The sequence below is a fragment of the Thalassophryne amazonica genome, chromosome 8 (genome assembly GCF_902500255.1).
Source record: "Thalassophryne amazonica chromosome 8, fThaAma1.1, whole genome shotgun sequence".
In the NCBI taxonomy this organism is placed as follows: Eukaryota; Metazoa; Chordata; class Actinopteri; order Batrachoidiformes; family Batrachoididae; genus Thalassophryne; species Thalassophryne amazonica.
Genome location: NC_047110.1, coordinates 104,617,833 through 104,632,179, shown reverse-complemented (window position 1 = coordinate 104,632,179; position 14,347 = coordinate 104,617,833). Strand labels below are relative to the sequence as shown.

At 38.6% G+C, this 14,347-nt stretch overlaps 1 protein-coding gene across 1 annotated transcript in view; it reads left to right on the top strand.

Annotated features, from left to right (window-relative positions):
- Positions 1 to 4,630, top strand: part of smpd3 (sphingomyelin phosphodiesterase 3) — a 182,188-nt gene extending 177,558 nt beyond the window's left edge. Inside the window, exon 10 of the mRNA XM_034177160.1 lies at positions 3,158 to 4,630. Coding sequence (XP_034033051.1) covers positions 3,158 to 3,259 — 102 coding nt within the window. The 3' untranslated portion in view covers positions 3,260 to 4,630. The remainder of the gene's footprint in view (positions 1 to 3,157) is intronic.
- Positions 4,631 to 14,347: the final 9,717 nt, after the last annotated feature.

Here is a 14,347-nt window from a genome sequence, read left to right as displayed (position 1 = left end):
TCCACGCGAACGAGGTTGGCGCCATGTTTTTAGTTTTTGTGGAAGTGACGACAAGAGAATAAGGCTCCTGATTGGATAGAATTTTAATCAGTACCGCTACTCAAAGGTTTGGCAGACTAATTACAACACATTTATACGGTTCGATGTGGATGGATTTTTTTTTTTTTAAACGACGTAGTGTGGATGAAGTTTTTTCCCCAAACTGAAAGGGTAAGATATTCGGTTTTACAAATACCCGACAACGTGTGTACATGGCCTTATGTCTGTGAAAGGCACTATATAAATAAATTTACTTACTTACTTACTAATATTGAGTGCACGTTTTACAACATCATAAAAGTTTTAAAACATGCAATTGCAATGACACTTCCAGGGCTCCGTAAAAATGCCTGTTTTTACAAATAAAAATGGAATATTTTACAAAAGCACATTTATCTTTAAACCAACACACGACACACGTCACAACGTGTTGGTTTACATAATGGATTACTGAACCAATCACTGTTTAGCACTTTTACCCAGAATGCTTTGCGGTTTGTGTTTGTTACAAAACCTCAGAATTAGTGCCTTATTCAACATTAAAAGATATATGTTATATTTTAACTTTGTACAAATGACAGAATTGACATTAATGGAGTTATTCTATCAGTATTTTCAAAAAACCATAAGTTAGTATGACTTTATTTTTCAAGACCTCCGCCTGACCGGAGTGTTGAAATTGATAGAGAGGGGGTGGACCACTGCTCACACAAATCCTGCTCACAGGCGAATGACGCAACCGACAGGTGTGAAAAAACTCACGCATGCGCACGAAGGTTCAAGCTTGGCTGATGCAATCACACATGATTCAAATCCATATGGTTTTTGAAAAAAATAAAAAGGTCGGATACTTTTCTAACAGACCTCATATATATATATATATACATATATATATATATATATATATATATATACACACACACACAAAATACTTATTAACCCTTGTGGTGCCTTCGGGTCAAATTAACCTATTTTAAATTTGATTTGTTTATTTATATATTTATTTGTCGTCATGAAATGTACTGGTCTAACTTATTTTATGAAACAACTTTTAAGTCACATTCAGCCTATTTACAAAAAACACACACAAAGGCACAAAAGATTTTTAAATTGTAAAAAATATAAATATAAAATCTATATATTTTTTTCATTTTTAAATATATTTTTTAAAATATTTAATGTTTTGAAAGTTCAGAGCTTGTTTGTTGTTTGTAATTCACCCAAAGCCCAGAATAGGTCACATTTCACTTAAGGGAATCCAATTTGGGAAAAATGCAACACTAAAGTTAGGTGTACATGAGAATATCCTGTATCACGTTGTATTACTGGTGCAATTACTGAGTGGGCCACACAGGCGAGTCAGATTTTTAAGGGGGCTGTGGTGCTCCTGACTTTGGGAAGCCCTGGAGTAGACATTAGTCTGCACTCCCTCTGTTTTTGAAGGCTGCTTGTGTTCTTGGGATCTTCCCTGAAAACTTTGATTACTGTATATTATCAGCACACTTCACCACATTTGCATGTAACATCTCCCCAACTAATTCTCTGTTTATTTTTAAGGTGTTTTTGTGCAGCGTTGTTTGAATAATTACATGCTAAAATCACGCACAGTTTGCACGTCATGCTACAGAGACAGATTTTGGAAAAATTCCATTGAAAAACCAAATGAAATTTGCAAACTCTGTCCCATCTGTGCCGCCTTTAGCTGTCATTCCTAAATGGTTAATGTGGTATTTTTCTTCATCTCCTTGAATTAAATTTTAAAATCAACACTACAAGGACGTCTTGGTTGTTTCATTTTAACTCTGTTGTGGTGGTGTGCCGATGTAAAATAAATTAATTTAAGTCAGTGTCCAAATACTTATGATCTTGTTTTGAACTGTATTTGTTCCATGAGGTTCATCTCATCAGCCCCCACGATGGTCAAGATCCAGTCCTCACAGTTCAACACAACGCCCACCCAGTATCTGGGTCAGGTCGTTTCACTTCCCTTATTTCTGTCCCATGATGCAAAAGTGTGAAAGTGCTCATATGATTGACAAGCTGTCTCAGTGTCAACTTCCATGTGTAAACTGCCCCTTTGTTGAAATGAGAGGCTTGGCAGCTGACAGTGGGTGGGGGTGGGCTGAGACAGCAGACATAGGCACATCCAGGGGTGGCATTGGGTGGCACACGCCACCTGTGGAGTTTGACTGGCCACCTAGATTCCAATCCATTATTATTAACTGTGATTGGCCATCTGCACAGACAGAGGCGGGACTTAGATTGAACTCTTTCATTCTGAACTTATTACATCTGCCAAGGACGTAATAAAATCATCTGCATTTATTTATTTGTTTGTCTGACTGTCTTTTAGCAGGATTACATCCAAACTACCGCACAGATTTTGACGAAAGTTTTAGGTTGTGAATTAAATATCAGCTTGCACCATCTCGATCAGTCAGACCGTTCTGGATCAGTCTGCAGTTATTGCATATTGTTGTGGAATCCAGATGCAGTAAAGTCCGGATCACGATGTGAATCACATATCTTTTATTTTGAGTCCTTGTCAACCCTTGGCAGACGTCAGATATCTCCAGTTGCTCTTGTTATGAATTATTTGTGTCATCTTGGTTTTTTTGTGTTGGGTATCTTAGCACTTAGCCAACTTAGAAAAAGGCTGATATTATTAACCGTTTGATGACTTTTGATGATTTCATATATCCAGCCTACTGCCTAAATGTGATGTTTGAGCTTTCATGTGGCAAACATGCCCATTTCAGTCTGTTTGTAGTTTCAAAAACTGCACCTGCACCAAATTTCCATCATGCATGTGATGATGAGGTTATTCCTTGCAACAATACTAGACTTGCCCAGCAGGTGGCAGGCAGGTTTACAGGATATTACACAAGAAAAACAAAGTTGTTTTCTTGTATTGATCTAGTGCATCAAAGTTCACCAAATTTGAATGTGTTTATCTTGATTATATTACCTTTTAATTTAGAGATGCACAAGATGAAAGAATTTGTTGTTTTTATGTTATGTTTCAAAACGAGAAGGGGTGGACTCGTCTATCCATCTGTCTAGTCACTCATTGCATGATCGCTAGATTGATTGATTGATTTTTTTTAACCTCCTACAGGACATTGAGGAGTTCAGCTTCATCACCCAGTTGGCCGGTCTCACCGACCACCTGCCTGTGGCCATGCGGTTGGCTGTTACCACTGGGGAGGAGGAAGCTTAGTTCTCATCGCTGAGATTTTTGATCCTGCCAATGAGGAACGAGACCAAACAGGGATACAGGAGGGATGAAGAGAGTTGTTAAACGGATAACGAACTGTTGGAGAGCGATTGTCCAGTTTTTGCGGGACGCTGTAAGAGACACATGGAAGAATCAATGGACGAGCGGAAAAATGGATGGACAGGCAAAGGCATGGTATCAGTGGAGCGACGTGGAGGAGGATAAACCGTAAGCGGGGGAAATCTGTTTATTTATGTTCCTGGGTAAATCAGCCAAGCACACTCATGTGGTGTCTGCAGACATTTTGAGTGTCTTCTCCTGGAACATCTTCGCCTCCTTCTCTCCTCGTGGACAAACACGACCTGCCAAAGTCAATCCAGATTGTTTTATTTTGTTCCATGTAGCCAAAATCACACATACTCCTTGATGGGATCTGTCTTCGTGAACGTCTGATTCCTGCTTTTTTTTTTTGTTTGTTTCTACCTTCAGGGACGGTTGGGTCCTAATAACTTAGTGACTTAGTAGAAACCACGTGCATTAAGTGATGAGCGTGACGCTGCTAACCGGCCTTGACATTGACTGCCTGTCTCCTCGTGTCGTGCTCCTTTGTGAAAGGCTATTGGTCAGTTCAACTGTCCATCATTGACTTTGCTCCTCCCACTTCAGTCCCAGGAACCTCAACGTGTCTTTTTTTTTCTAAATCTCTTAAAATGGTGTTTCAAGAAAGAGATGAATATTACACACTTTGTACTGCAGACATGCTCTTTTTCAATGCCTGTTTAATATTCTGTTACATTTTTAACAAAGGTATCGAATCAAGACAAAGTCTATAAGAAAATCTTATTTATCTTAAGCGCTGCACTGGTTATAGCATGTGTTTCAGCCATAAGTGGTGAAAAAATTGAAACGTACATGTAATGCAACAGTATGGGCCGAGGCTTTGCTAGTGCATGATGGGAAATCAGTACCAGTTTACAACCATAATATAAACAGCTTGATTCACACTTGTTTGGAAGCATTTTGCCCTAAAACAGGATGTTGCTGTATAACAATATGACATTTGTGCATGATGATGACACATACAGATGTTTGCACAAAAATGCGCTGCAGAATGACGTAAAACGGGTGCAGAGCAACGCACTCTGTGTGCAGATCAGGTGATGCTTTCTCTGCCTCTTGAATTTTCCCTTCAGAAATTGTTTACAAATAAAATGATAAGAAATCAGGAAAGCACATCATTGCTGCATCAACCAACATGGCGACACTTCACAAAATGAGTAAATTTCACATATATTGTTTGTAAAACAGCTATTGAAAAAAAAAATTAAAGATTGCAAACAGGCCATTCACCATTAATAAAGGACAGTAATGGCGGGTTGGATATTTTGGCTCAGTACACTCTAAAATGAGGAAGCATAATTAAATTGTTTTGATTGGTAACACTCATCATTTTTTTCTTGAGTTTGTCCAAATTAAGTTAATGAGTTGGTGTAAATATTACTTGCATTAATTTGGATTAACTTAATTCTTTTGAATGTTAACAGCCGAATCGCTTTTTTAAGTTGGCCCAGAACTCTCTTTATTTCAGTGTACGTGAAGGCCAGTAACTGCTGTTTGAGCACATGACCTCCACACATCGACCAAACACCACCGTATGAAAAAATTTACAGTGGGGTAAAAAAGTATTTAGTCAGCCCCTGATTGTGCAAGTTCTCCTACTTAGAAAGATGAGAGAGGTCTGTAATTTTCATCATAGGTACACTTCAACTATGAGAGACAAAATGGGGGGAAAAAATCCAGAAAATCACATTGTAGGATTTTTAAAGAATTTATTTGTAAATTATGGTGGAAAATAGGCATTTGGTCACCCACAAACAAGCAAGATTTCTGGTTCTCACAGACCTGTAACTTCTTCTTTAAGAAGCTCTTCTGTCCTCCATCTGTTACCTGTATTAATGGCACCTGTTTGAACTCATTATCTGTGTAAAAGACACCTGTCCACAGCCGCCAGATTCCAAACTCAACCATGGCCAAGACCAAAGAGCTGTCGAAGGAAGAACATTGTAGACCTGCACCAGGCTGGGAAGAGTGAATCTACAATAGTCAAGCAGGTTGGTGTGAATAAATCAACTGTGGGAGCAACTGTAATAAAATGGAAGACATACAAGACCATTGATAATCTCCCTCGATCTGGGGCTCCACGCAAGATGTCATCAAGATGTCATGTCATGAAGTCATTACTTTAACTAGTAATGACTTCATGACTTTCTTTGCTAATAAAATTTTAACTATTAGAGAAAAGGCTGCTCAAGGAAGCCCTACCATTATTTAATGCTTCGATCTTAAATATGATCAATCTATCTTTATTAGTTGGCTATGTACCACAGGCTTTTAAGGTGGCAGTAATTAAACCATTACTTAAAAAGCCATCACTTGACCCAGCTATCTTAGCTAATTATAGGCCAATCTCCAACCTTCCTTTTCTCTCAAAAATTCTTGAAAGGGTAGTTGTAAAAACAGCTAACTAATCATCTGCAGAGGAATGGTCTATTTGAAGAGTTTCAGTCAGGTTTTTGAATTCATTATAGTACAGAAACAGCATTAGTGAAGGTTACAAATGATCTTCTTATGGCCTCAGACAGTGGACTCATCTCTGTGCTTGTTCTGTTAGACCTCAGTGCTGCTTTTGATACTGTTGACCATAAAATTTTATTACAGAGATTAGAGCATGCCATAGGTATTAAAGGCACTGCGCTGCAGTGGTTTGAATCATATTTATCTAATAGATTACAATTTGTTCATGTAAATGGGGAATCTTCTTCACAGACTAAGGTTAATTATGGAGTTCCACAAGGTTCTGTGTTAGGACCAATTTTATTCACTTTATACATGCTTCCCTTAGGCAGTATTATTAGACAGCATTGCTTAAATTTTCATTGTTACACAGATGATACCCAGCTTTATCTATCCATGAAGCCAGAGGACACACACCAATTAGCTAAACTGCAGGATTGTCTTACAGACATAAAGACATGGATGACCTCTAATTTCCTGCTTTTAAACTCAGATAAAACTGAAGTTATTGTACTTGGCCCCACAAATCTTAGAAACATGGTGTCTAACCAGATCCTTACTCTGGATGGCATTACCCTGACCTCTAGTAATACTGTGAGAAATCTCGGAGTCATTTTTGATCAGGATATGTCATTCAATGCGCATATTAAACAAATATGTAGGACTGCTTTTTTGTATTTACGCAATATCTCTAAAATTAGAAAGGTCTCAGAGTGATGCTGAAAAACTAAGTCATGCATTTATTTCCTCTAGGCTGGACTATTGTAATTCATTATTATCAGGTTGTCCTAAAAGTTCCCTGAAAAGCCTTCAGTTAATTCAAAATGCTGCAGCTAGAGTGCTAACGGGGACTAGAAGGAGAGAGCATATCTCACCCATATTGGCCTCTCTTCATTGGCTTCCTGTTAATTCTAGAATAGAATTTAAAATTCTTCTTCTTACTTATAAGGTTTTGAATAATCAGGTCCCATCTTATCTTAGGGACCTCATAGTACCATATCACCCCAATAGAGCGCTTCGCTCTCAGACTGCAGGCTTACTTGTAGTTCCTAGGGTTTGTAAGAGTAGAATGGGAGGCAGAGCCTTCAGCTTTCAGGCTCCTCTCCTGTGGAACCAGCTCCCAATTCAGATCAGGGAGACAGACACCCTCTCTACTTTTAAGATTAGGCTTAAAACTTTCCTTTTTGCTAAAGCTTATAGTTAAGGCTGGATCAGGTGACCCTGAACCATCCCTTAGTTATGCTGCTATAGACTTAGACTGCTGGGGGGTTCCCATGATGCACTGAGTGTTTCTTTCTCTTTTTGCTCTGTATGCACCACTCTGCATTTAATCATTAGTGATTGATCTCTGCTCCCCTCCACAGCATGTCTTTTTCCTGGTTCTCTCAGACAGCCCCAACCAGTCCCAGCAGAAGACTGCCCCTCCCTGAGCCTGGTTCTGCTGGAGGTTTCTTCCTGTTAAAAAGGAGTTTTTCCTTCCCACTGTCGCCAAGTGCTTGCTCACAGGGGGTCGTTTTGACCGTTGGGGTTTTTACGTAATTATTGTATGGCCTTGCCTTACAATATAAAGCGCCTTGGGGCAACTGTTTGTTGTGATTTGGCGCTATATAAATAAAATTGATTGATTGATTGATCCCATGGGGTCAAAATGATCATGAGAACAGTGAACAAAAATCCCAGAACTACGCAGAGGGACCTGATGAATGACCTGAGAGCTGGGACCAAAGTAACAAAGGCTACACACTACGCACAGAGGGACTCAAATCCTGCAGTGCCAGGCATGTCCCCCTGCTTAAGCCAGTACGTGTCCAGGCCCATCTGAAGTTTGCCAGAGAGCATATGGATGATCCAGAAGAGGATTGGGAGAATATCATGAAACCAAAATAGAACATTTTGGTAAAAACTCAACTCGTCATGTTTGGAGGAAGAAGAATGCTGAGTTGCATTTCAAGAACACCATATCTACTGTGACGCATGGGGGTGGAAACATCATGTTTTGGGGCTGTTTTTCTGCAAAGGGGACAGGACGACTGATCTGTGTTAAGGGAAGAATGAACGTGGCCATATATCATGAGATTTTAAGCCAAAATCTCCTTCCAACAGTGAGAGCATTGAAGATGCAACGTGGCTGGGTCTTCCAGCGTGACGAAAATCCCAAACGCACTGCTCGGGCAGCGAAGGAGTGGCTCCATAAAAAGCATTTCAAGGTCCTGGAGTGGCCGAGCCTGTCTCCAGACCTCAACCCCATAGAAAATTTGTTGAGGGAGTTGAAAGTCCATGTTGCCCAGCAACAGCCCCAAAACATCACTGCTCTAGAGGAGATCTGCATGGAGGATTGGGCCAAAATACCAGCTACAGTGTGTGCAAACCTGGTGAAGACTTCCAGGAAACATTTGACCTCTGTCATTGCCACCAAAGATTATGTTACAAATAATTGAGTTGAACTTTTGTTATTGACCAAATACTTATTTTCCACCATAATTTACAAATAAATTCTTTAAAAATCCTACAATGTGATTTCCTGGATTTTTTTTTCCCCCATTTTGTCTCTCATAGTTGAAGTGTACCTATGATGAAAATTACAGACCTCTCTCATCTTTCTAAGTAGGAGAACTTGCACAATCAGGGGCTGACTAAATACTTCTTTGCCCCACTGTACACTGTTTAGCCTGAATTTTCCAAGGTTCGCCAACTAATGTGATTTGGTCATGCCAAATGGCGTATGAGTATGCGGCGAGCCTTGATAGGTGTGCAAAAGTTGCTGCAGTTAAAGTTAAAGTTGCTGCAGTTAAAAAGCTCATAGTTGGATCTTGGGATCAAGCTGCTGTGTGTCCCAGCCCCTGCTTCTCAGTGCTCCCTCGATGCTCTTATCTAAGTGTCCCGCAGGGTCTGAAGCGTTTATTTGAAAAACATTTGTGTTCAAAGCAGGCCTGGTTGCCTGAATACGCCAGCTAGAAATAATGGAATAGGACTCTGGTTCTATTTTGTGGGTTTTCTCTCTCTGAACTGGGGCCATGATTAAGTAGGATGGCTGGGGGCATTCGTATTGTGTTGCTAAAGGTGAAATTCTTGGACCGGCACAAGACGAAAGCAAAAGCATTTGGCAAGAATGTTTTCATTAATCAAGAACGAAAGTTGGAGGTTCGAAGTCGATCAGGTATAGTTCCAACCATAAACTATGCCAACTAGCTATCCAGTGTTCTGTCTAGATGAGGTGCGTCATCGAGATGAGGTGCGTCATCAAGATGAGGTTCCTCACGTAACTGCACATGCGTGCACTGAAAAAAATTACTTGATGAAGTTCACTTATTTTGATGGGCAAGTAAATGTATAAATTGTTCATCCGAACGTGGTGGGTAGAAGAGAAAACAAAAAAAAACAAAATGCGCATGTGCAGTTGCACATCGAGTGAATTACATCATCTCCACATGTGCAGTAGCGCGACGCACCTCATCTCTGCGTTCACCTCATCTTGACGAGACACCGGCACCATCCTCGTTTACTCGACTGATAGTAGCCAGCCATTTATCCCTTCTTTTGGACTTTTGGAAGCTCGAAAAAAATGCACTTTTCGATCTTTTAACTTATCCTGGTTGATACAGCCAACTGCAACACACGATCGTAGCAAACTGAAAATGTGAAAACTGGTGTATATTAAGTAGGATTAAAATGTGGCAGAACGATGCGAGCACAATGGACGTCAAGTACGAAATGAGCACGACAGCGGTTTGTTTTCAGCGGGTCGCTGGTTACTATGCGTGTTGCTATGTGCGTGCGCATCAGGGACCCGGATGTCCGACCATACCTATTTATTGAAAGCCAAGAGTGCCATGCAACCTTGCCCATATTCAAACACGGTTTGCATAAAAGTACAAATCAAATATGGGGTTGTGGGTAAAAGCTTTTAAAAATAGCTTAAAAGAGAGTTCACTCTCGTTATGGATACATAACAGCTGATCGAAATATGACAGAGGAAGGGTTTTTTTTTTTTGAAAAATAATTAAAAGATTGTAATGGTCTTACTTCTCCAAAATCGGATACATTTCTGCAGCTCCCTCCATAAGACTCACCGGCTGCTAACTGAAAAGTTAACTTTTATAATGCTAAATTGCTAAAAAAGTTAGCACAAGTTACCGCTAACGCCTAACTTTTTGTATTAACTCAGTACACTGTCGGTTACTGATAGCGAGTTTCAAGTTTAAGCGCCACAGAGGCTACTGAGTAAATTCAAAGGCGGTCACAAACACAAAACAAACACACAAAAAATAAATAAACAATAAAACCCCAAACACTATCAGCATCTTTATCATAAATCGCAGTATTAGAAGTCAGTTTATCTCTATTATATATTTATGAACTGTTAACGGAGCTACGGCTCACCAGTATTGCGTTCACAAACATAAAACAAATGCATGAGTAAATAAATAAAAATACTGACTTTGGAGCTGCTTACATACTGTTTTTGTCCACAGTGTAGCTTCATATTGTCCTACCAGCACTGTGTCCTTTGACCTGTGAACTGGAAGTGTTAGCTAGCTCTCTGCATTCATAAACAGGAAATAACATGATTTCAGGGTTTACAAATGTTTTTGACAGTTAGATTTACTCACTTTACCAGCAAAAATAATGTTAGTGTACTGAAAGTTAGCAGAACTAAATTTAGTGGAAGCTAATTGGCCCGCTGATGATTTTCAAAGTTATCTGAAAAGCTAATCCACTAACAAAAACGTTCACTTCTCTAATTAGGGGTTAGCTGATTAGTGGAACTGTGCCCATGACTGGAGATGGCACATGTGGAAGTAACAGTAAATAAACACTATAAATACTTTAAAAAAATAAATAAACCAAGCGGCTAAGTTAAAATCATTACTGCTACCAGAAGTACTTTGATCTGATTAAAAAAAAAAAACGATGTTAACAACGCAGTGCATTCTGGGTCAGTTTTTTCTATGTGCTTTAGGATGAATTAGCATACATGCTGCATTACTGGTAAACATTTTACAACCTTATTATGGGAGCGGTAAAGGTAAAAACATTTTTCTATCTTACATTGAAAAAAAATGTAATTGAAATTGCTTCACTTGGTAACAATTGAATGAATTAAGTTTTGTGCAAATCAACTTAACAACTTGGTATAAATATGACTTAAATTAATTTGGTTCAGTATGAAAAATTGAATGACTTTATTAAGTTGGTCCAACAATTATCTTTTTTTTCAGTGTACATGTTGCCACTAGGTTCAGTTCATCTTGGCATGTTGTTAAAATCAGAATGCTTATACTAGAAATCATCTGAATAAAGGCAACATCCAACATTGCACCAAGACATCTGCAATTAATTTTAAAAACATATAATTGTACAGTGCTGATGCAGATGAAGTTGTGGAAGAACTTATTTTACATTTCTGTGCGGTAACTTTTTTGTGCTGTTGAAAAGAAACAACCAAAGAATTTCACATTCAGCTGTACTGCAGTTGTACACCGAAGAAAAATGTGTTCAGTAAAAATATGTTTGCTGAGTTGAGTTGGTTGCCCGAGGTATAATCATAGCCAACGTACTGCACTAAAACCTGGAAATTATGTGACAAGAGAAAAAAGTCACAACATGAATTGTTTACTTTAAAGGGTCAAGGGTCAAAGAATCACCAAACTGATTTTAACCCATTAAAACTGGAGCGGCCTGGAGTCCAATTAAGACATTTTATGACCATGTTTTTCCAAGATAAATCCACTGAAAGCACAAAATATCCTTGAGATGAAAGCAGAGCTTTGTCCCTTCTCAATTGTGTCACTTAGTCAGAGGTGGGACAAAGTCACCAGCAAGTCACTCTCAAGTCATGAATCGGCAAGTCTCAAGTCATAATGACCACCAATTGTTTGCAAGCTGACTTGAGACTTGCCGATTCATGACTTGAGGATGACTTGACAGTGACTTGGTCCTACTTCTGCTTATAGTTAATCACTGATTGGTTGGTTGATGCCCCTTTCAGTTTTTGTTTAGCCATGGCAACAGGCATGACTATCCATGTGTAAAGAACAGGAAGGTCAGATGATGCAGAAAGTTTTTTTTCACATACACCGACTGTGTAGAAAATTGTGTGTGAATTTGCACTTGTTTTATGTGCTTTTTGGGGGGGATTTTGGCACAGAACGGACACATGTCCATTTTGTCCAAAACTGGGACAACAATGTTGCCAAATGCCATAACTTGTTTGTTTGGGGGTTTTTTGTTTGTTTGTTTGTTTTTGTTTTTTCACTTTGTTCAGTAATTCCAAATTATTCTACAGTTAAAAGTTCACATATTTAGCAAGATCACAAAAGTTAATTCAAGGAGCTGGTTTGTTGTTTTCCTGAAAAATTATTTTTAAAATTATAATTTGAAATAAAATCCTCTGTTATCTGAAATATTTTACTGTTTTCATCATCACTGTTGAACCCAACACTGTCTAAACTTGAATGAAGCCAACTCATTTTCTTGGAATTTTAAAAGGTTTTTCTGTCAGTTGGTGGAAAATAAATAACTCCTGTGTTAAATTAAGGCTTTAGGGTTTTTTTGTTGTTGTTATTTAGCTATTTAGCTGGAAATTCCTGAAAACACCCTGAGGTCATAAAGGATTAATGCTGCATTCACATGTAGGTGGTAATGTGTGAGTCAGAATGTATTATTGTTTTCAATGAGAAGACAACAGAAAATAAAAGTGGACCTTTTATTTTTACTCTTTACTGTGCTTTTTAAATCTTTTAATTCATATAATTTTGTTTTCTGAATTGTTTTGTGTGAAGCGCCTTGAGGCAACGCTGTTGTGATTTGGCGCTATATAAAATGAATAAATTGAATTGAATTGACCCTGCACACCGAAACCATACTAATGCCGCTGTCAGAAAGTGGAAAATTTTCAGCTTTTACTGCTTGTTGGGGCAACCCGGACAAACCGGATGTTGACGTACCTGCTAGGATTGTAAAAGAAAGCAAGATCCAGAGCTTCCTGTTCAATTTATCATGGTGTAAAATACTAAATCGCTGTTGTATCTTTCAATTAAGTTATTTAACATTTGTCTTGCTGAAGCCTTAAATCACCGTATCTCAGATAATCATATAACATCTACCGCTGAAAACAAGAGTGAGTCTGATATAAAATACAGGTATGGCGTATGTTGACAGTCAGCATGTGAATGCAGCATTAACAGAAAGCTGGAGTGACTCATTGGCTTCCTGAACAAGTGTGTTTAACTTCAGCGTTCCAGTTATATGGGTCGAAAAACGATTTGTGTCTTCGTTCTGCTAAAACATTAATAATGGTCTTTGTGGTTCTTTTAAAGGCAAGAAATCAAAACCTGAGGAACAGCTTTATATTTGAAACTTGAAAGATGCTGTGAAGTTTGTGTCATTGTCCCGCCGTGAGTTTATAGAAGTTAAAAGTTTTTTGTTTAACAAAGAGAAAACGCTTTTATGAGAGTGTAACTGCCCGACACCATCAAATTTAAAAGTGTGTGTGTGTGTTCTGATAACACTAAATTCACAAGGAATTAATTTGCATAAATCTGTCAAACGTGTGAGGTGAGGGTTTGGCCCTCTCTGAGTTCTGCTTTTACTTCTTGTTCTGAGTCACTGTAAATCTAACATGATGCCTTTACTTTAAAAATAATAATAATAATTACTTGGGAAAATTCATTGCCTCAATTCACCCAAATATATCCACTTAGGTACTTGTTAAGAATTTGCACGGTGTATATTCAAATATTGTTTTTATGTTTGGGTATTCTGGCTGCTCTTTTTATGTCACATCATTATAACTAATATAATTATTCTAAAGTTTGTAGCCAGTTTTTTTAATTCACATTTGATTTGTTTGTTGTTGTTTTTTCCCCCTTGTTTGCTTTGGTTTACACTGTATCTTTTTGCTGTTTATGGTCTTCCTTGTGTCACCTTTAAATATGATGACATACGTATGTCACCTGTCACATTGAAACCAAGCACACGAACCACTTGGCTACCACCCCTGCCTTAGAATGCATGTAGATACTAACTTTTTTAAATATTCTGGGGGGATCACACTAGTAGAAGATGTGTCTTCATCACATCAAAAACAAGTCACCACCCCCCACTCCCGCTTCACCTGAAGCTGGATCCGCCCCTGTGTTATTGATCTCACTTGCATGAAATATTATTAATGGAACCGCTTTCAAGGCTTCTGCAATATCAGCTGCAGCTTTGTTGAATCTTAACATAACAGAGTTCAGACAGTAAAGTAGTTTGCATAAAGGAGGCTAAAATGCAGAAAGATGATATTAGTCAGCCACAGTGTAATGACTCAGGTACTACACATATGACACAATCTGCACCTGTTGCTGCACAATGAACTGTTTAACCTCTACTCGGGAAATCACAATTATTATTCCATTGTTGTGGCCTTCAGAGTGTCCAAACAGGTTTTTCAGCTGTGCACTGTATGTACTCCTACACAACAACTGACTGAATCATCGGTTATTCACTAGAATCTCCCCAAGCAGACATGTT